Source organism: Bombina bombina, chromosome 3, assembly GCF_027579735.1.
Source record: "Bombina bombina isolate aBomBom1 chromosome 3, aBomBom1.pri, whole genome shotgun sequence".
Taxonomy (NCBI): domain Eukaryota; kingdom Metazoa; phylum Chordata; class Amphibia; order Anura; family Bombinatoridae; genus Bombina; species Bombina bombina.
This window is the reverse complement of record NC_069501.1, coordinates 805,135,303-805,159,503: the sequence shown is the minus strand read 5'-3', so window position 1 is coordinate 805,159,503 and position 24,201 is coordinate 805,135,303. Positions and strand designations below refer to the sequence as shown.

At 39.3% G+C, this 24,201-nt stretch overlaps 1 protein-coding gene across 1 annotated transcript in view; it reads right to left on the bottom strand.

Moving 5' to 3' along the window:
* Positions 1 to 20,052, bottom strand: part of NIPA1 (NIPA magnesium transporter 1) — a 29,744-nt gene extending 9,692 nt beyond the window's left edge. Inside the window, exons 1-4 of the mRNA XM_053707731.1 lie at positions 19,569 to 20,052; positions 15,899 to 15,946; positions 15,465 to 15,555; positions 3,080 to 3,240 (exon numbers count right to left, since the gene is read on the bottom strand). Of these exons, the coding sequence (XP_053563706.1) occupies positions 3,080 to 3,240; positions 15,465 to 15,555; positions 15,899 to 15,946; positions 19,569 to 19,698 (430 nt within the window). The 5' untranslated portion in view covers positions 19,699 to 20,052. The remainder of the gene's footprint in view (positions 1 to 3,079; positions 3,241 to 15,464; positions 15,556 to 15,898; positions 15,947 to 19,568) is intronic.
* Between the last annotated feature and the right edge of the window lie 4,149 nt (positions 20,053 to 24,201).

Below are 24,201 nucleotides of genomic sequence, written 5' to 3'. Positions count from 1 at the left end.
AGGTTAAAGCATAAGAACAACACTAAAGATCTCAAATACTGGGGTATCTGTAAGATTAATAAACCCTGGCGGGGTGGGGACTATGAACGCCTTCTCCTAAAGAAAGAAGCCGAATATATATATGAAATACAAACATTATACCCAAGAGGCTTAAATTCGGAGTTGGATCTCAACCCTTTCATTTTAGATTGAACCCCCTTTTTATCCTTCAATAGCGGAGCTAGAATAAGCGTTCTCAATTATTTTGACATAGTACATATACATATTATGTATGTTGACATTGGAGAATACACCAAAAGGACCAATATCGATTTAACAACTAGTAAAAAGTTGTCTAATTTTTGATCCTTTGAAATATTGTTCATTTGCATACCTACCCAGTCTCACATATAGAGGACAATATAGTTTAAGATAATATGATTGAGTAAAAATTTTTTGGTTTATTACTTTAGTCTAATTTTCTGATTTATTTCTCCATATATCTATACAAAAATTTTTAAAATATTTTTTTACTATATGTATTTATTTAGATATACATGTGTATTTATCAGTTACTATAATACACTATACTTGGGGTTGTAAGAATATCATAGGACCAACCATAAGAATATCTACTAATCCCTTCGTAATATTTGCCCATAATAAGCAAAGATTTAGTGACTCAGTGGTCCAAGTTTGTATAATCACACATTCACAATATTAGGCAAGTTTGATTTTATAATAATTTTAAGAGGGTTTACATAGAGTTTTATAAGCAGTTCTTAATTTCATTATATGTATGCTTGTACTAATTATTATATTATATATTTCTAGTTACGTCTATAATTACGTTCCTTTGTAAATAATTAGATGTATGTGCACACAAAGAAAATTATATCTTCCACCTTAAGGAAATCTATCAATTCCACCTTAGCGAGAGAAGATTTGAAAAAGAGGTAATATCTCCTGGCCAATCACGATCTTCCTATACATTTATAAGGGAACAATCTACCACATCAAAACCATCTTGATAAAGCCACAAGAAGTGGCGAAACGCGTTGATGGTAAAGTACAAGATATAAAAAGAAGTTTCCCAAGCCATTTTGATCCAAGGGATGAAAGGATTACTAAGAATCCTAAGTGGAACTACTTCCAGCCTCGACATACTCTGCGCAGAGTTGAAGATTAATACACCGGACGGATCTACTTTGCTTGGAGTCCCGGACGTTGCGTGTGACGTCACCGGCTATCCGAGAGCTGTACAGACACCTGTGCTATCACAGGAGTGGACGGAATATACCCACAGAATAACAGGTAGACACTTAGAGGTGTATCAGCCTGGTAGTGCGGTAGACGTACACGGCTTGTACCAAATAACTTTTAGTGCTATTTCACGATCTTTTTAGCTGTTAAACAATCGTAAATCAACTGCCACAGACTACCTACAGAAATTACTTGGAGTATTTATTTGATTTACTCATTGGAGGATCCAGGACTGGTATTAAGAACACTATTATGAGCATAAGCAATTGCATGCATCAAGTGATATAAGGAGTTAATTACAAGATATTGCCTCTTTCGTTTTACTTTTGGAGTACATAGGGACTGATTGGTCCCAAATAGCTATATTTTTGTACACAAACTTTTTAAAGTTTTTTACACTCTATTTCTTGTTGCACTAATACCCAGGCATGAATGTCTGTGGGGCTTACAACTGTTATTTAGCCACAGAATTACAAAGTTGTTGTAACTAACTAAACTGTAGGAAAGCTTCCTATACCCAACTTAGAACTGATATACAGTCTTTACTAGCAGGAAAAATATTTCTCTATATATGTTTTATAATGTACATAATATTTGTGAAACTAATTGTTCTAAGAATCCAGAAATCATTTTGATAATTGTATATATTTTTTTTTGTTTAAGATAACATTTGTTGGCTATATTAGTCTTCTTCCGTTTGCCTTTTGCATGCAGTTGCTAGGAGCGGCTAATCTTAATCTACTGCACTGCCTCTAAAAAATACCTCTGGTTTGAATGCAATATGTTGCTATAGAGGAATTTGCAATAACAAAAAAATGTGAGCTGCTTTTATTTTTAAATGACTGCTTCTGTTTGTGTGCTCAGATGTTTACAGGCTTTTACTCCAGTGGCTTAGGGAAGCCACAACACAGTGACGCAATGGACCAATGCTACTCGTGAAAACTTTGTGAGTACAGTTACATGACAACAGTGTCATTATTGTAGGCCAAAGCAAAATGAAACAACTGGCTGTGTGACTAAAGACCATGAATAAGACTTTAATGAGGTCTTTTGACAGCAACTCACATATAATATAAGGGCGAGCTATCATAATCCATATAAGCAATTTTGTATTAAAGGAATAGTCTAGTCAAAATTAAACATTCGTGATTCAGATAGAGCATGTAATTTTAAGCAACTTTCTAGTTTACTCCTATTATCAATTTTTCTTTGTTCTCTTGCTGTCTTTAATTGAATGTTAGCATAGGAGCCGGACAATTTTTGGTTCAGAACCTGGGTAGCACTTGCTGATTGGTGGCTACATTTAGACACCAATCAGAAAGTGCTACCCAGGTGCTGAACAAAAAATGGGCTGGCTCCTATGCTTACATTCTTACTTTTAAAAAAAAATAAAGATAGCAAGAGAACGAAGAAAATTTGATAATTGGAGTAAATTAGAAAGTTGCATGCTCTGTCTGAATCATGAAAGTTTAATTTTGACTAGACTATTCCTTTAAGAGCAATATAAACTAATGGAACTACCTGAATGCCAACTTTTGCTAGTTTATCACAGCTGAGTTGATTCAAACAAATATGTCACTGATCAAGCAATAATTGCTTTAAACAATTGGCTATTCCAAATCTCCCATCATGACACAGGTATATCTTTTAAAAAATACAGTAGGCAAAGAACCATGGATTAGGTGGATGTAGCCACTGCTTGTGCTGACTGCTGAATCCTAAGCAATCACTACAGATGTTATACATAGGCATAAAAGGTTTACAAAGGATATATATATTGTGTTATTGAGACATCATTTTGCAATTAAGTGTAAGAAGTACAATTTAGATGAAGTACCTGGGTTGGTAAGTTTTTCTTCAAGTTCAACGCCAGATGATATGTTCTCAGATTTTGGGGAATGAATAATCAGAATAATTGAACCAACACAGCTGAGTAGGCATCCCAGTTTTCCCAAAAAATTAAGTTTTTCGTTCAGCAGGTAAGATGCTAAAACAGATCTATCAGATGAAAAAAAATGAAACGGCATTAACTTGCTGTAGGTTTACCGATGTCAACTGTATGCTGCAGCTTCAATAGGAAGCAATGTATTTAGTCATAATTTGCATGTACATATTGTACTGTATTACCGAACAAACACATAAGCAAAATATATAATGTTTAAAAGGGGATAGTAAACATGTCAAAATATTTTCAGCAGTCTTGCAGTAAAATTAAGATACTAGGTGAGTGTGAAGACAATATGAATGCATCACATTTTGTATGCTGCAACTGTTTTTCAAAAGCCATACTCTACCCACCACTTATTTGGAGGAGCCAATCAAAACTTCTTTCTGGCATAGACATAGCTAGCCTCTGCCATTTTTGTTAGCAAACGTTCCATTGTTTGGTTGATTCCTACCTAATAATCTCTTCTGATTCCATTAAGAAACATATGGCAGTGTTGGTCTTGTGAAGCCTGCCCTATGCACTTCTAATCCTCTAAATTAAAAACATCCTCATTTTAAATTAAATTACAGGAAAGGGGGCATAAATCATGACAATCTCAAAGTGCTTAATGCCTCTTTAAAGTTAGTCAGAGAATACAGAGAAACCACTAAAAAAATCAGGACCCTCTGTGTAATAAATTATGTTCAGGCCTCTATAATGTAAAAAAAATAATAATCAATTATGGAGGTTCATTCTTGATTAAAGGGACATAAAACTTAAAAAAAAAAAAAAAAAAAGGTTTTTCAGGTAAAAGTATTTATTTGGAAACGAACAGGAAATGTATGGCTGCACACAATGAGGCATGCAGGAAGTGTTGGCTGACCGATACTAAGAGCCCTATGAGCTACAAATTGTCAGCATGACGAGAAATATCACCAGACCCTCGCATGGACAGACCTCACAAAATCATCTAAGAAAAAGTGGCTAAACCTCCATAGAAAGTAGAGTTGCCACCTCAGCCATGTGTTCCTGGACACTTATAAGTTACACATGCTGCAGGGTGTGCAGGGAGAACATGTATTGTGTTTCTGGACAGCACTATTCATATTCCTCCCTGCACACCCTACAGCATGTGTAACTTATATGTGTTCTGTATTTTAAGGGACGGGATAGGCAAGGTGTCTACACGGACACTGGTGTCCGTGACTAGCCCTTGCAGTAACCGCCACAATCTTAGTATATAGTTTCTTTCTGATTAAATAGGAATAAAAAAAATATGTAGTGTGAATAAAGTTAGTGGCTTGTCAAGACTGCTAGCGATATTGGGTGCTACGTTATGGAATATATAAAGCCTGAGTGAAATACTGGATGTGTATCTACATCTGTATAATAACAACCAGCTCTATACAAAGACACAGTAGTGACACTGGCACATGCGTATAGCCAGACAAGGGCTGGTTATAGGGTCAGTGGTATCTGCATCAGTATAATAACACCCAGCTCTATACAAAGACACAGTAGTGACACTGGCACGTGTGTATAGCCAGACAAGGGCTGGTTATAGGGTCAGTGGTATCTGCATCAGTATAATAACAACCAGCACTATACAAAGACACAGTAGTGACACTGGCACGTGTGTATAGCCAGACAAGGGCTGGTTATAGGGTCAGTGGTATCTGCATCAGTATAATAACACCCAGCTCTATACAAAGACACAGTAGTGACACTGGCTCATGGGTATAGCCAGAGGAGGGCTGGTTATAGGATCAGTGATATCTGCATCAGTATAATAACACCCAGCACTATATAATGACACAGTAGTGACACTGGCACATGGGTATAGCCAGAGGAGGGCTGGTTATAGGATCAATGGTATCTGCATCAGTATGATAACACCCAGCACTATATAATGACACAGTAGTGACACTGGCACATGGGTATAGCCAGAGGAGGGCTGGTTATAGGATCAATGGTATCTGCATCAGTATAATAACACCCAGCACTATATAATGACACAGTAGTGAAACTGGCACATGGGTATAGCCAGAGGAGGGCTGGTTATAGGATCAGTGATATCTGCATCAGTATAATAACACCCAGCACTATATAATGACACAGTAGTGACACTGGCACATGCGTATAGCCAGACAAGGGCTGGTTATAGGATCAGTGGTATCTGCATCAGTATAATAACACCCAGCACTATACAAAGACACAGTAGGGACACTGGCTCATGGGTATAGCCAGAGGAGGGCTGGTTATAGGATCAGTGATATCTGCATCAGTATAATAACACCCAGCACTATATAATGACACAGTAGTGACACTGACACATGGGTATAGCCAGAGGAGGGCTGGTTATAGGATCAATGGTATCTGCATCAGTATATTAACACCCAGCACTATATAATGACACAGTAGTGACACTGGCACATGGGTATAGCCAGAGGAGGGCTGGTTATAGGATCAGTGATATCTGCATCAGTATAATAACACCCAGCACTATATAATGACACAGTAGTGACACTGGCACATGGGTATAGCCAGAGGAGGGCTGGTTATAGGATCAATGGTATCTGCATCAGTATAATAACACCCAGCACTATATAATGACACAGTAGTGACACTGGCACATGTGTATAGCCAGGCAAGGGCTGGTTATAGGATCAGTGGTATCTGCATCAGTATAATAACACCTAGCACTATATAATGACACAGTAGTGACACTGGCTCATGGGTATAGCCAGAGGAGGGCTGGTTATAGGATCAGTGATATCTGCATCAGTATAATAACACCCAGCACTATATAATGACACAGTAGTGACACTGGCACATGGGTATAGCCAGAGGAGGGCTGGTTATAGGATCAATGGTATCTGCATCAGTATGATAACACCCAGCACTATATAATGACACAGTAGTGACACTGACACATGGGTATAGCCAGAGGAGGGCTGGTTATAGGATCAATGGTATCTGCATCAGTATATTAACACCCAGCACTATATAATGACACAGTAGTGACACTGGCACATGGGTATAGCCAGAGGAGGGCTGGTTATAGGATCAGTGATATCTGCATCAGTATAATAACACCCAGCACTATATAATGACACAGTAGTGACACTGGCACATGGGTATAGCCAGAGGAGGGCTGGTTATAGGATCAATGGTATCTGCATCAGTATAATAACACCCAGCACTATATAATGACACAGTAGTGACACTGGCACATGTGTATAGCCAGGCAAGGGCTGGTTATAGGATCAGTGGTATCTGCATCAGTATAATAACACCTAGCACTATATAATGACACAGTAGTGACACTGGCTCATGGGTATAGCCAGAAGAGGGCTGGTTATAAGATTAGTGGTATCTGCATCAGTATAATAACACCCAGCACTATATAATGACACAGTAGTGACACTGGCACATGGGTATAGCCAGAAGAGGGCTGGCTATAGGGTCAGTGGTATCTGCATCAGTATAATAACACCCAGCACTATATAATGACACAGTAGTGACACTGGCACATGGGTATAGCCAGAAGAGGGCTGGCTATAGGGTCAGTGGTATCTGCATCAGTATAATAACACCCAGCACTATATAATGACACAGTAGTGACACTGGCACATGCATATAGCCAGGCAAGGGCTGGTTATAGGATCAGTGGTATCTGCATCAGTATAATAACACCCAGCACTATATAATGACACAGTAGTGACACTGGCACATGGGTATAGCCAGAGGAGGGCTGGTTATAGGATCAATGGTATCTGCATCAGTATGATAACACCCAGCACTATATAATGACACAGTAGTGACACTGGCACATGGGTATAGCCAGAGGAGGGCTGGTAATAGGATCAATGGTATCTGCATCAGTATAATAACACCCAGCACTATATAATGACACAGTAGTGAAACTGGCACATGGGTATAGCCAGAGGAGGGCTGGTTATAGGATCAGTGATATCTGCATCAGTATAATAACACCCAGCACTATATAATGACACAGTAGTGACACTGGCACATGCGTATAGCCAGACAAGGGCTGGTTATAGGATCAGTGGTATCTGCATCAGTATAATAACACCCAGCACTATACAAAGACACAGTAGGGACACTGGCTCATGGGTATAGCCAGAGGAGGGCTGGTTATAGGATCAGTGATATCTGCATCAGTATAATAACACCCAGCACTATATAATGACACAGTAGTGACACTGACACATGGGTATAGCCAGAGGAGGGCTGGTTATAGGATCAATGGTATCTGCATCAGTATAATAACACCCAGCACTATATAATGACACAGTAGTGACACTGGCACATGGGTATAGCCAGAGGAGGGCTGGTTATAGGATCAATGGTATCTGCATCAGTATAATAACACCCAGCACTATATAATGACACAGTAGTGACACTGGCACATGTGTATAGCCAGGCAAGGGCTGGTTATAGGATCAGTGGTATCTGCATCAGTATAATAACACCTAGCACTATATAATGACACAGTAGTGACACTGGCTCATGGGTATAGCCAGAAGAGGGCTGGTTATAAGATTAGTGGTATCTGCATCAGTATAATAACACCCAGCACTATATAATGACACAGTAGTGACACTGGCACAAGGGTATAGCCAGAAGAGGGCTGGCTATAGGGTCAGTGGTATCTGCATCAGTATAATAACACCCAGCACTATATAATGACACAGTAGTGACACTGGCACATGGGTATAGCCAGAAGAGGGCTGGCTATAGGGTCAGTGGTATCTGCATCAGTATAATAACACCCAGCACTATATAATGACACAGTAGTGACACTGGCACATGCATATAGCCAGGCAAGGGCTGGTTATAGGATCAGTGGTATCTGCATCAGTATAATAACACCCAGCACTATATAATGACACAGTAGTGACACTGGCACATGGGTATAGCCAGAGGAGGGCTGGCTATAGGATCAGTGATATCTGCATCAGTATAATAACACCAAGCACTATAAAATAATGTTTTTAATTTCAAATGTACCTTGGTGTCCTTCACTAAGGACTGTACTTTGGAAAATGTCCGCCACAGCCTTTATCTGTGGCAACCCTAGGCACGCCGAATTCTGCTGCCCCCCTGTTTTAGGCCATTTTTGGGCATAATATTTTTTGCTCAGGGAGTAACATGTTTTTTTTTGCAAAACACTTGCGCGCGCGCACACACACACGGTAAACGCACATATCAGTATCTATTGCTGCAATATATACAGTATATATATATATATATATTTATATAAAGAACAGATTTTTTTAACCCCTTAATGACCACAGCACTTTTCCATTTTCTGTCTGTTTGGGACCAAGGCTATTTTTACATTTTTGCATTGTTTGTGTTTAGCTGTAATTTTCCTCTTGCTCATTTACTGTACCCACACATATTATATACCGTTTTTCTCGCCATTAAATGGACTTTCTAAAGATACCATTATTTTCATCATATCTTATAATTTACTATAAAAGAAATTATAAAATATGAGGAAAAATGGAAAAAACCACACTTTTTCTAACTTTGACCCCAAAAATCTGTTACATATCTACAACCACCAAAAAACACCCATGGTAAATAGTTTCTAAATTTTGTCCTGAGTTTAGAAATACCCAATGTTTACATGTTCTTTGCTTTTTTTGCAAGTTATAGGGCCATAAATACAAGTAGCACTTTGCTATTTCCAAACCATTTTTTTTTTCAAAATTAGCGCTAGTTACATTAGAACACTAATATCTTTCAGGAATCTCTGAATATCCCTTGACATGTATATATTTTTTTTTAGTAGGCATCCCAAAGTATTGATCTAGGCCAATTTTGGTATATTTCATTCCACCATTCCCCCGCCAAATGCGATCAAATACAAAAAATTGTTCACTTTTTCACAAATTTTTTCACAAACTTTCGGTGTCTCACTGAAATTATTTACAAACAGCTTGTGCAATTATGGCATAAATGGTTGTAAATTCTTCTCTGGGATCCCCTTTGTTCAGAAATAGCAGACATATATAGCTTTGGCGTTGCTTTTTGGTAATTAGAAGGTCGCTAAATGCCACTGCGCACCACACGTGTATTATGCCCAGCAGTTAAGGGGTTAATTAGGGAGCTTTTAGGGAGCTTGTAGGGTTAATTTTAGCTTTAGTATAGTGTAGTACACAACCCAAAGTATTGATCTAGGCCCATTTTGGTATATTTCATGCCACCATTTTACCGCCAAATGCGATCAAATTAAAAAAAAAAAAGTTAAATTTTTCACAATTTTAGGTTTCTCACTGAAAACATTTACAAACAGTTTGTGCAATTATGGTACAAATGGTTGTAAATGCTTCTCTGGGATCCCCTTTGTTCAGAAATAGCAGACATATATGACTTTGACGTTGCTTTCTGGTAATTAGAAGACCGCTAAATGCTGCTGCGCCTCACACGTGTATTATGGCTAGCAGTGAAGGGGTTAATTAGGGAGTTTGTAGGGAGCTTGCAGGGTTAATTTTAGCTTTAGTATAGAGATCAGCCTCCCACCTGACACATCCCACCCCCTGATCTTTCCCAAACAGCTCCCTTCCCTCCCCCACCCCACAATTGTCCCCGCCATCTTAAGTACCTCCCTGATCCCCCCAAAACCGCTCTATAACCCTCCCCTCTGCCTTATTGGGGGCCATCTTGGGTACTGGCAGCTGTCTGCCAGTACCCAGTTTGCAAAAAAATATGTTTTATTTTATTTTTTACCCGGTTTTTCTGTAGTGTAGCTTCCCCCTCCCCACAGCCCAACACCCACCACCTAACTGATGTTTTTTTTAAATTTTATTTACTTCTTTTTTTCTCATTTTCCTACAAACTTTTTCTGTAGTGTAGCGGTTCCCACCCGCTCCCTCCCCGTGCACGCGCCCGCCCCCGCCCTCCCGTGCACGCGTCAGTGCGCGCACCCTGGCCTCCCCGCCCACGATCCCGCCCCCCTCCACATCACGAAGGGCCATCGATGGCCGCCACCCGGTCCGGCTCCCACCCACCACCGCAATAAGCCACCGATCTCCGGTGCAGAGAGGGCCACAGAGTGGCTCTCTCTGCACCGGATGGCTTAAAACGGTTATTGCAGGATGCCTCCATATCGAGGCATCACTGCAATAACCGGAAAGCAGCTGGAAGTGAGCAGGATCACTTCCAGCTGCTTTCCACACCGAGGACGTGCAGGGTACGTTCTCAGGCGTTAACTGCCTTTTTTTTGAGGACGTACCCTGCACGTCCTCGGTCGTTAAGGGGTTAAACAATAATTCCACAAACATAATACTGAAACACAACAAAACTACAAATAACTAGATACAATAAAAGAACACACTACTTTGTTTGAACTGAAGTAGATAATATTGCCAAAATAAATAATCGATCATAATGCACAGCTGAATATCTCACAGCAGTGAGTGGATGCTTCAATAATTGCTGCACTTCACATCTAGTGATGGCCTTGCAGCATGTTGTCTTCTCTGCCACACACCACACCCATACCTGAAAAAAAAAGCATTACCTCCAGAGCTCTCCTGCAATAAATGACACTTGGTGCTTTGCTTGCTGAATATACTATATCATGTTCCCTTCTTTTACCTCTATATATGTTAAATAATTTGCTTGTTAGGTTAAGCAAATTGTGTATCAAAAATATAAGTTTACCCAAAACAAAAATTTAAGATAGATATTTTTAAATTCATGGTGACAAGAATGAATCACTAATGAATGAGTGATTAACTAATTAATCCTCAAATATGCAGCTCTAGACCAGTAGACCTGATATGTGCATAAATGCCCCCTAACCCAGACTCTACATTATGTTTATGTAGCATATTACACTATCTACTTCCAGCAAATTGCACCCAGTAGCTATGTGGTGCTAAACACACTGCATTCCCCCTGTAGAGCAGTTTATCTATTGAAGAGTACTGAATACAGACAGTATTGAACACATGACGGATCACTGCACAGTTAGGCAATTCTTTCTAAACAGCTCAGACTGAGGACAGGGACAGGTACCGTTTAATTAAAACATAAATGAGCTTAGAAGTTAGAACGATAAACAATTAAACACTTTTTAATACATAATATTTTTTTCCACTGCAGATAGGATAGGTCTAGCCTAGACCTATCCTATCTGCATTGGAAAAAATACTATATTATTAAAAAAAAGTGTTTAATCGTGGCAGCAGCTAGCTCTTCTACCTATACTACAGTACCGAGTCTGACTCTCAGTCTCCGGACCATCTCAGCAATAATTCAGTCAGTGGTGCTGATGGCTGTGGCAGTCTGGCCTGGCCCCTACCTACGTCCCAGACTGTCCACTCAGCTGACTTCCTTACCGCTGGCTGCTCCACTCCGTCGTCTCCACTGCACCAAGCAGTGAGTCTCCCTGTCACATTCACTTCTTCTAACCGCCTGGCTTGGGGACCACATGCGCACATGCGTGACTCCCTCAAGCCATGTGCCCCAAAAGACAGGAAGGAGGTCATATGACCGCTCGGCGGTAAGCTGCCTGTCAAAATATATATATTTTTAAAGCCACATATTCGTGCAGCGGCTGGGGCAAGTGCCGCCCCCTAAAATTTGCCGCCCTAGGCACGGGCCTTGTTGGCCTAAGAATAAATTAAAAGGATATGAAATCCACATTTTTCCTTTCATGATTCAGATAAAGCATGCAGTTTTAAACAGCATTCTAATTTATTTCTATTATCAAATTTTCTTTGTTCTCTTGGTATATTTTTCTGAAAAGCAGGGATGTAAGCTTAGGAGCATGAACGTGTCTGGAGCACTATATGTCATCAAGAATGTTATCGATTTGCAAGAGCACTAGATGGAAGCACCATTTCTTGCCATGTAGGGCTCCAGACACCTACCAAGGTATCAAAAATAAGGAAAGAAAATGATGCATTAATTAGACACACTTAAGTGTGTATAAAACATATCATGTAGGGAGACAAACATTAAAATGTAACTTTTAATTATTGCTTTAAAAAATAAATAAATGTATGGACATATTAAAATTCTAAAAAACATTTACGCATGCCTGCCCCCGTTTAGACAAGTTTCTATGTATGCAATCAACGTAGACCAGATCTACTATAAAATACTTTAGATTACCACAATCTTAGTGATTATACCCATTGCAAGGGTGTACTGTGAATAAAAAGGGCCCTATCTTTCTGATTAAGCCAAATAGCTCTATCTGTGCTTTCGCAGTAGCCTTGTGCAATTATTTAACAAGGCTGGGTATCCCCGTGCAACATCTACTGAAAAAATATATTATGTTGCCATAATCTGGTCCAAAATAACCACAGTTATCATAACGTAATTAAATAGAAATAATGTCTCAACGGAGGGCTGTGCGAACGCCTGATGCAAGTTGGCGAGACAAACATGGTTGCTACCCTCCTCACAACTCGCACTTCGCTGATTCGAACATATCAATCTTGTGTCGATGTGTCTGAATCAAAGTGCAGGCTACTACCACTAGCACGCCCCTCTAACTCCCCCTAAATGCCTATAACTACGTCACCTATCCTATGCTCCCCCTGCTCCGCCTCGCTACCTCCCACTGACCGGCTACACACCCAGGGGCGTAACTACTGGGGATGCAGAGGACGCAACTGAGAATGGGCCCTGGAGCCCTCCCCCTTACTGGGGGACCAGCTGCCTTTAGCACAAACTTAGCTATAGATATCATTGACTCCTGACTGCACATGCAGTCTCTGCAAAGGCTAAAAAATTCCTGAGCTCCCATAAATATGTTGATGGCTGAGCTCTTAATTTATTTACTGCCTTCTCAGGATTTCCCATTAAGTCTCTGCACTCTGACATCACCAAGGGAAGCAACCACTATTCATCCACTATCCATTATGCCACTAGGGAGAACTTAACCTTTTGAAAGACACAAGGCTTCAATTCTCAGTGAGTTTTAAAATGGCAAAGTGTTAAAAAATTGTTACTAATTAATTAATTAGCCTAATAGATCATAGGGATTGCTGGTCTGCTTATGAGGGTATTGTGTAAAATCTAACTTGAGCACCCATATGTGTGTATATGTATGTGTATATTATTTTTAAATCTCATTGCAATAGTCCAATCTTTTTATCTCCAATCTTTGTCTCCAATCTTTGTTTCCAAATTTTTCTCCCCCTCTGCTGTGTCTCAAACCCCTCCTCCCATGTTTACCCTCCTTTCTCTTTCCACAGCCTCACACCTAACATCAGACTCCAGATTTGCAAGTACTAGCTCTCCAATCCCTTCCCACCACCACCCACGCTATTGTTTACCTTAATATATATACACACCTTCTAACAGTAATTATGTGCAACTGTCATTAATAATCCAGGATAAACCACTTCAGACTCAAAGACTTTCTACTGACATTTTACCACATTCTTTTACACTTTTCCAAATCTCACTTGCTCAGTCACCACACACTTCCCCCTATGCAATCACTTACTCTCAGTTCACTCTACCTTATATCAGACATATTTCCTTTCTCCCTTACCTTCTGTGTCCATTCCCTCTCCTTTAGATTGTGAGCTTGAGAGCCTTTCTACCTGTAGGCCACTTTGTATTTAAAGTTAACTACTACTGATTGTGCTCAAGGGCAGGGCATTCCTCTCCTTTTGTATAACTGAATGATTGCACCTACAACTGTTATTTACCCTACTGTACTTGTTTGTGTATTACTGTACCTAGGGATACCACTTGTTTGGGGGTTTAGTCTTGCGGGGGGGGGGGGGTAGGTGTTAAGTTTGCATTTGGGGTATGTGGTGGTATAGGGCTAATAGGATAGTTACTTGGGGTAGGTATGTGGCAGTTGAGGGGTTAATAGGATAGTATTTGCAGTGGGTATGTGGCAGTTGAGGGGTTAATAGGATAGTACTTTCGGTGGGTGTGTCATAGGGGATAATAGGATAGATACTTGTGGTGGGTATGTGGCAGTATAGGAGTTAATAGGATAGATACTTGTGGTGGTATAGGGGTTATTAGGATAGATACTTGTGGTGGGTATGTTGCAGTTTAGATTTTTATTAGTGTAGTTAGTCTGCGGTCATGGGGTACTTTGGTTTAGGTGTATTAGAATTAGTGGTTAGGCATGGTAATTATATTTTATAGGATCCTTTTACTATACATCGTCAATATGGCCGGCGATGCTGGGTGTTATCTATAGCCAGCATCACCGACCAATGGCATGTATAGTAAACACCTCTCGGCAATGCCACTATGTAGGGAGCTTGGAATATTTTGACAGGCTTGCTCGACATAGCAGCAGATCCTTTGGAATATTTCCCCCCTCATAGCACTTTCGATCATAGGGGCCTTAGTGAGATACACAACATACAGTGTGGCTTTATATCATCCCATCTTGGACTTTGCAGCACTGTAAGATCATTTTAGATCATTTCACCTGAGGGCTTTATATTATCGAGCCCTAAGAGTTCAGAGAAGAAAGAAAGAGGATGATAAAGATGAGAGATGAGGTGACAAACATGTTCAAGAGATGTGAGACACTGAGGGGAGATGTGATTTGTAATAGATAATGGATGAATATGCAGAGAGGGATGGAGTTAAAAAAGAAGGTATGTGATCACTAGTTACAATATATAGTAGTTTGTTAAAGGGACACTCAGGTTAAATTAAATTTTCATGATTAGATACAGCATGTAATTTTAAACAACTTTCCAATTCACTTCCATTAAAAAAAATGTGCACAGTCTTTTATATTTACACTTTTTGAGTTACCAGTTCCTACTGAGCATGTGCAAGAATTCACAGACGATACGTATATGCATTTGTGATTGGCTGATTGCCATCACATGGTACAGGTGGAGTGGAAATATGCATAACTTTAAAATTTGTTATAAAAAATCTACTACTCACTTGAAATTCAGAGTAAATGCTATTGTATTGTCTTGTTATCTTGCATTTGTTGATTATGCAAATCTACTGTGTTTACTGGTCCTTTAACGTTTATTTGGAGTATAAATCCTTAGTCGATCTGTAATATCACTTTATGCCACAAATATAGCATTCAATGCCTCTTAGTAAATAAGATGTTTATTATGTTTAAACAAATTTAAAACACCATATAACTCACTGCATGCAATCCACCACTTCACCTGACGCATTTCACATTTTTCATTTATTTAAATAAAAATAATTTTTTATTTACTAATAGGCAAATAATTTACAAATTATGTTTCAAAAGAAATAATACTGTTATGTACACTTAGTTTAATTCACTTACCCAAATGGAATACCCAAAGCACCAAGAGGGGTTACAAGAACTGCAGGGGCAGCAGTATATGCTAGGAAATTTCCAATCTGTCCAAAAGCCACTATTAGGAGAGCCAGAGAATAATACATTTAAAGCTTAATACCTTTATTTTTAAATTCAGAAATTATATATATATATATTTATTGTGACAAAATAACATATTTTGTAAGTATTTAATAGATCACAAACAGCTAAATCCTTGAACCAGAGACAAAAAAAACAACTTCTGGCTGCCATGACGTGCAGTGTATTGCATTAAGAAATTATTTGCAATAAAGTCATCAAAAAAATAATAATAATGATGATGTTTTGTTTTAGATTTTTTAAACACTGAAATAAATGATTTTTTAAAGCAAGGGATATAAAATTCTTTATCAAATCTATCACTACTGTGTGCCACTTACTTGTGATTGTGCCAGTCCACCAAATCAAATCTGTTAGGTAGGATGCACCTGAAAAATGTAGGAAGAAATGAACTTCATCATTTATTTGTATTCCATCTCTACTATTACAACAGTGAAGTTAACTGCTCATTTATAAATCACAAATAATTTTGAAACAGATTTTATTATCCACTTGAAAGCTTTATTTTGTGCACCAGTTTTCCACTCTGGTGATGAGTAGTACTGACCTTTATGTATACACTGCCAGCATTTTACATAGGGCTGTACAGAGGAGTACTATATACACAAGATTATGCCAATATGAGTGTAGTGCCCTACCCATTGTGCTATAACTAAAAGTAAACTGATGTTTATTTAAGGAGACACAAACTCCATTTTTTTTCTTTCGGAATTCAGATAGAATGTAGCATTTTACAAATCTTTCCAACTTAATTGGTATCAACTTGACTTTGTTCTTTTGTTATCCTTTGTTGAAAAGCAGGTGGGTAGGCTCAGAATTGTGCACATGTCTGGAGCACTAAATGGCAGTAGTTTCGGAAGAATGCTTTTAACAAGCTTATCCATTTGCAAGAGCACTAGATGGGAGCACAAACATTTCCTTAAAAATAGTGTAAGTTTTAGTGTTCCTAAAGCAATGTTTGCCACCATGTTGTAACCTAAGTTTCCTTCTCTACTGAGGCCGATTAGAGACAGTTAATTATGGATCACTAGAGGGTAACCAATGACTGTGTGTAATATAGCAGTGTCAAATGGATATAAAACCTTTTTTTTTTCTTTTGTGATTCAGGCAGAGCACACCATTTAAATGAAGCGGCTCCTAAGTAAGTAAGTAAGTAAGTAAGTAAGTAAGTATGTATGTATGTATGTATGTATGTATATATATATATATATATATATATATAAAAAATAATGAAGCAAATAGCGTCAGCACTTGTTAATACAAAATTTCCACTTTATTGAGGTAACAGACAAAGTTAAAAACAGCGACGTTTCGAGTCAACACAGACCCTTAGTCATGACTAAGGGTCTGTGTTGACTTGAAACGTCGCTGTTTTTAACTTTGTCTGTTACCTCAATAAAGTGGAAATTTTGTATTAACAAGTGCTGACGCTATTTGCTTCATTATATTTATATATGTGGGTTGGCAGACCCCACTCAGCGGACGTGCACTATCTCAATATTGGAAAAGTTTACTGAAAAATGCTGAAATAATAGCATAAAGAAAGGTGCTGGACTTACCTGTTGAAGTTGTATGTATATGTATATATATATATATATATATATATATATATATATATATATATATATATATATATATATATATATATATATATATATATATATATATATATATATATATATATATATATATATATAATAATAAAACAACAACAACGTGTGTATGCACTCCCACTATCTCCAGCCGAATGCCAGGGTGCTCTCAGTGTAGTAATAATTGAAATGAAAGTAAGCACTCACTGGTCTTAGGACAACAAAGTCACCAAAAATTATTTTTTATTGCATGCTGTGACGTTTCGGGACCAAGCACAGTCAGAAGAAGTGACTGTGCTTGGTCCTGAAACGTCACAGCACGCAATAAAAAATAAATTTTGGTGTTGTCCTAAGACCATTGAGTGCTTACTTTCATTTTGATTATATATATATATATATATATATATTTTTTTTTTTCTATAATGTAGTGGTCCCTCCACCTCCCACGATCGTTGGTTAGGGACGTCCTACTTTTTAGTTGTAGCGTAGCTTCCCATCCCTTCCGTCTCCATTATTTATTTATTTTTCTACTGTAGGGCCCACACTCCCACTCTCTCCTTCCCCCCTCCGCTGCTGGACCGCCCACCTGCCTCCCGGATTCCCTCCCACACCTCCCGCCGGCACCAGCAGGTGATCCTTACACAATGTGTCTGTAATGATCTGGCAGATGCCTTCATATGGATCTGGAGCACCGATGGCGCTTCAGTTCCATATGCGGGCAGATGCCTGGAGCTCAGGAACTCCAGCTCTCAGGCTTCCTTCAGCTCAGATGTATATATACATTGTGCAGTACAATAAGAAAGTACTGCACAACGTATATATATATATATATATATATATATATATATATATTGTGGGTTATGGGGTAAAAGGGGGCATTTCATCTTTGAATGGAAACAGATTTGTGATATACCTGTATTGGCATAAATGCTTCTAGTATAAGTTAGCACTGTTTTGGTGTTAACATTTTTCTCTGCACGTGAAGCATAGCTAGATAGTCTCAGTACACCTTCATTTTAAATAATGCAGCTGCTTAGCGTGCCAGTGGGGCTTGTACCCTGTCAGCAATTAACAAATGAGTCATTACCAGATGGTACAAGTGCCTTAGGCTCTTTGAGCAAGTGCTGTGTTTAAAATGGTGCACAATGCATACACTTTTGAAACAGCTATATCTTTTATTAATAGTATTTTTTGCTAGTACATTTATATTACAAAAATGCTTCTATTCAAAATTTGAAATGCATCCATATTGATTCCAATTTTGGCTGGAATGTCCCTTTAAGCCTGGAGTCAATACTACCACTTTAACCACGAGTTGTCAAGCCCACGATTTTCAGAATTAGATTAGAGGAAATGGCAAGAACAAGAATATTTTTTATTTACTACATATAATTTAAACAGTGTATTTTAAAATTGCAAATTGTTTAATGTATTGTTAAACCACAATACAAACGGAAAGCTTACACTGCTTACAAAACAAAGCTGAAAACAAAATGTTAGGGTAGCAGATATGAAGGGCCAGATGCTTAGTCAGTGTAATAAGAAGTCAGAATCCAATTCAGAAATTCCTGACTGAGATTGTCATAACAGAGTTTGAAATCTAATCAATAAAATGATTGATAATTACACATGAAAGTCATCCCTGTTTAGGTAGGCAACTCTAGGATTTGTCGTCTATCAGGTTTTAAATCTATAGATTACTGTTTTTTTTAGCTACTAGGCCATTGTATAATGACGAGCCCTGAACTAAATACATTAGTCACACAGCTTTTAGTCTCATTAACATATTTAATGATCATTTAGCTTGCTATATATATGGTGATCATACTGTAAATACAATTTGTGACTCTAGCAAAGCCATTTAAATGTGATATTTATTACCAATGTGTTATGGAATTGTTTACCATACTAGTTTACCTTGTTTCTGAAAAAGTACCACTATAGTACTGGCACATTGTAATCATATATATCCCCAGTCCTGTATTGGAAAACAAGGGCAATAAATTGTCTGCTAAACCTGACCAATTTTCCTTCCACACAAACTGTTTAAAAATAGGTATTTCCAGTTTTAATATTTGTTAAAAGTAACATTGTGTGTATATGTATATTAAAAAAAAAAAGATATAAATTGAAACAAAGCCCTTTTGTTAGTAAATTGCACATCATTCTATGAAAGAATATGAATATCTACCATTCCTTGTTTGTATTCTCAGGACTGTATACAATAGCACAATTATTTTAGACTATAGCCTTGGAGCCTGGTATTTCCTCTTTGCAAAACAGTATAATTTCCTATAGCAGTTTATAAAACTTCACTTATTAAATGCCCTGAACTTGTAAACTGCGCAACTTTGACAAAGAGGGTTCTCACAAAGCCACTCGGCACCTCTGCTCTTACCTTTACTGCGAGCTCTCAGGATCCCTTTCTTCTGCAGCACAAAAGTGGAGCCATTCAGCAGGCTGGAAAATACAGCCACACTTATCCCCAGAAGGGGCATATTTGATTCAATCTCTGCTTCCATCTTCATTCTGTTGTTAGTTAAAAGATAATCAGATGTTCATCCAAACTACCTGCTCATCCTCCTCCCTGCAATTAGTGCATAATGGCTCTCTCCAACTGCAGTGAGTGTAACTTCATTCTGTTCCCAGTGGTCAGTGCAACTTCATCCTCTCATTCCCAGGGTGTCCAAAAATCCTCTCACTTTTCTCAGTAATCAGGGCAGTCTCACACTCCTCCTGCAGTCAGTGCAATTATGGTCCTCTCTGCAATCCGTACAATAAATGTCACCCTCCTCTGCAGTACACTGCCCCCGGTGGTCCTCAATGCAGTCCGTACAAGACGTCACCCTCCCCCTCTGTCACTGCATTTGAACTCTGCCTGCAGTCAGCCCTATTCCTTACTCATGCAATCCTCTTCCTGTTCTCAAATACTCTGAGGACTTTGAACTGAAATATATATTTTTTTTAAATCAAACTTTATTGCCAAAAAAGTTAGAAATTGTATAAAGCCACCAGTAAAATCTGAGTTTAGATTTCTAAATTATTTTCTCAGCCATATCGTATTATTTTACTTCAAACATTGGTGATGGGGGTCAGATGATAGCTATTAACAATGCTGCAGTGTTTGTGTCTCCAGGAACAAAATAGGGAGCATATTTTTGAGGTATAAAGTCCTTGTTTTCCCCATAGACTTTCCCCAGCCAGCCAGCTCTGCTCAGCTACATGTTACTTTGCATCAAACCCTCAGTCTGCAGGTTTTTATACATTTCTGCAGGTTTTATACATTTCTACAGGTTTTATACATTGCTGCAGGTTTTTATACATTTCTGCAGGTTTTATACATTTCTACAGGTTTTATACATTTCTGCAGTTTTTTATACATTTCTGCAGGGGTTTTATACATTTATGCAGGTTTTTATACATTTCTGCAGGGGTTTTATACATTTATGCAGGTTTTTATACATTTATGCAGGTTTTTATACATTTCTACAGGGGTTTTATACATTTCTGCAGGTTTTTATACATTTCTACAGGGGTTTTATACATTTCTACAGTTTTTTTTTATACATTTCTGCAGGTTTTTATACATTGCTACTGGTTTTTATACATTTCTACAGGGGTTTTATACATTTCTGCAGGGTTTTTTTATAAATTTCTGCAGTTTTTTTTTTTAAAATAAATTTCTGCAGGTTTTTATACATTGCTACAGGGGTTTTATACATTGCTACAGGGTTTTTATACATTGCTGCAGGTTTTTATACATTGCTACAGGGGTTTTATACATTGCTACAGGGGTTTTATACATTTCTGCAGGTTTTTATACATTTCTACAGGGGTTTTATACAGTTCTGCAGGTTTTTATACATTTGTAACTGTTTACTGTACACAGACACTTAAAGCAGCTCTGTCAGTACCAACTGTACAAACTGCTGAGAAAATAATGATCACATCACAGCCTTAAAGGGCAGCTCACCGCCTGGTCACACAATTTTAAAGAGACAGATCGCAGTAATGTTCACGCAGCGCAATTTTAAAGGGCAGTTTGGCACTTGCTCATACAGTCTTAAAGGGGCTGGCATACACAACCTTTAGTGGGTAAACACGCACAGTTTTAAATGGAGCGATATTATGCATCCACACTTAATGAACGCAGCCTTAAAGGGATGCTAGCATTAAAGGGACAGATCGCAGTAATGTTCACACAGTACAACCTTAAAGGGCAGCTCGATACCTGCCCACAGAGCCTTAAAGGGACAGATTACAGTGATGTTCATGCAGCGCAATCTTAAAGGGCAGCTCGGCACCTGCGCACACAGTCTTAAAGGGGCAGGCATACACAACCTTTAGTTGGATGAAAACTCACAGTTTTAAAGGGAGTGATACTATGCATCCACACGTAATGCACACAGACTTAAAAGAACCCTAGCATTAAAGGGACAGATCACAGTAATGTTCACGCAGCACAACCTTAAAGGGCAGCTCGACACCTGACCACAGAGCCTTAAAGGGACATATCACAGTAATGTTTATAGCACAACCTTAAAGGGCAGTTCAACACCTGCATACACAGTCTTAAAGGGGCAGGCACTCACAACCTTTAGTTGGATGAAAACGCACAGTTTTAAAGGGAGCAATACTATGCATCCACACGTAATGCACACAGACTTAAAGGGACCCTAGCATTAAAGGGACAGACCACAGTAATGTTCACGCAGTGCAACCTTAAAGGGCAGCTCGGCACCTGCTCACACAGTCTTAAAGGGACAGATCACAGTAATGTTTATGCAGCAAAACCTTAAAGGGCAGTTCGACACCTGCACACAGAGCCTTAAAGGGACAGATTACAGTAATGTTCATGCAGCACAACCTTAAATGGCAACTCGACACCTCACCTACGCACAGAGTCTTAAAGGGACAGGCACACACAACCTTTAGTTGGATGAAAACACACAGTTTTAAAGGGAGTGATACTATGCATCCACACGTAATGCACACAGACTTAAAGGGACCCTAGCATTAAAGGGACAGACCACAGTAATGTTCACGCAGTGCAACCTTAAAGGGCAGCTCGGCACCTGCTCACACAGTCTTAAAGGGACAGATCACAGTAATGTTTATGCAGCAAAACCTTAAAGGGCAGTTCGACACCTGCACACAGAGCCTTAAAGGGACAGATTACAGTAATGTTCATGCAGCACAACCTTAAATGGCAACTCGACACCTCACCTACGCACAGAGCCTTAAAGGGACAGACCACAGTAATGTTCACACAGCGCAACCTTAAAGGGCAGCTAGGTACCTGCTCACATAGTCTTAAAGGGGCAGACACAAACCTTTAGTAGGATAAAAACGCACAGTTTTAAAGGGAGTGATAGTATGCATTCACACATGATGAACGCAGCCTTAAAGGGACACTAGTATTAAAGGGACAGATCACAGTAATGTTCACGCAGCGCAACCTTAAAGGGCTGCTCGACACCTGCTCAAACTGTTTTAAAGGTGCAGGCACACCCAACCTTTAGTGGGTAAACATGCACAGTTTTAAAGGGATCGATAGTATGCAACCATACATGATGCACGCAGCCTTAAAGAGATACTCTGATGTAAGCTGTTCCTTTAACCCCTTAATGACCACAATGTACACTGTATGTCACTGGTTGTTAAGGTTTTTTCCAGACATAATAGCACAAGTCTAGCAAGTACACGCTATTAATGCCCTCCCTCCAGCAGGCTTTGTGGAATAGAGCTGTCTCAACGCTGGTGGCAAGACCGCGCTATAAAACAATCAAGTCCCAAAAAAAGGCCAGCGACATACAGGGTACGTCGCTGGTCCTTAAGGGGTTAAGGCTGTGTGCGTTGCATGCAGATGTATACTGTTATCGTTTCCTTTAAGACTGTGCATGTGATGTGACTTTACCCACTAAAGGATGTGTATGCCTGCACCTTTAAGACTTTGTGAGCAGGCAGTGAGATGCCCTTTAGGGCTGCTCTAGGTGTGCATGGTGTAAGCTGATTCATTAATGCTGTGTGCGTATAGTGCAAGTTGTCCTTTTAAAGACTGAGTGCAGTGTGGGTGCACGTGCCCCTGTCCCTTTAAGACACAGCATCCTTTTAAGTCTGTGTGCATTGCGTGTGGATGCATACTATCGCTCCCTATAAAACTGTGCGTGTTTACCCACTAAAGATTGTTGTGTGCCTTCCCCTTTAATATTGTGTGCGCAGGTGCCGAGCTGCTCTTTAAGGTTGCGCTGTGTGAACATTACTGTGATCTGTCCCTTTAAGACTGTGTGCGTAGGTGCCGAGCAGCCCTTTAAGGTTGCGCTGCGTGAGGATTACTGTGATCTGTCCCTTTAAGGCTCTGTGCACAGGTGTCGAGCTGCCCTTTAAGGTTGCACTGCATGAACATTACTGCGATCTGTCCCTTTAATGTTGTGTGCTTGCGGTGCAAGTTGTCCCTTCAAAGGCTGTGAGTGCTCGGTGTGTTTGTGTGTGTGCCCCTTTCCCTTTAAGACACAGCATTCCTTTAAAGATTGTTGTGTGCCTTCCCCTTTAATATTGTGTGCGCAGGTGCCGAGCTGCTCTTTAAGGTTGCGCTGTGTGAACATTACTGTGATCTGTCCCTTTAAGACTGTGTGCGTAGGTGCCGAGCAGCCCTTTAAGGTTGCGCTGCGTGAGGATTACTGTGATCTGTCCCTTTAAGGCTCTGTGCACAGGTGTCGAGCTGCCCTTTAAGGTTGCGCTGCATGAACATTACTGTGATCTGTCCCTTTAATGCTGTTTGCTTTTGGTGCAAGTTGTCCCTTTGAAGGCTGTGAGTGCTCTGTGTGTTTGTGTGCATGCACGTGCCTCTGTCCCTTTAAGACACAGCGTCCCCTTAAGGCTGCTTGCATTACGTGTGGATGCATACTATCGCTCCCTTTAAAACTGTGCAATTTTAACCACTAAAGGTCATGTGTGCCTGCCCCTTTAAAACTGTGTGAGCAGGTGCCGAACAGTCCTTTAAGGTTGCATTGCCAGAACATTACTGTGAT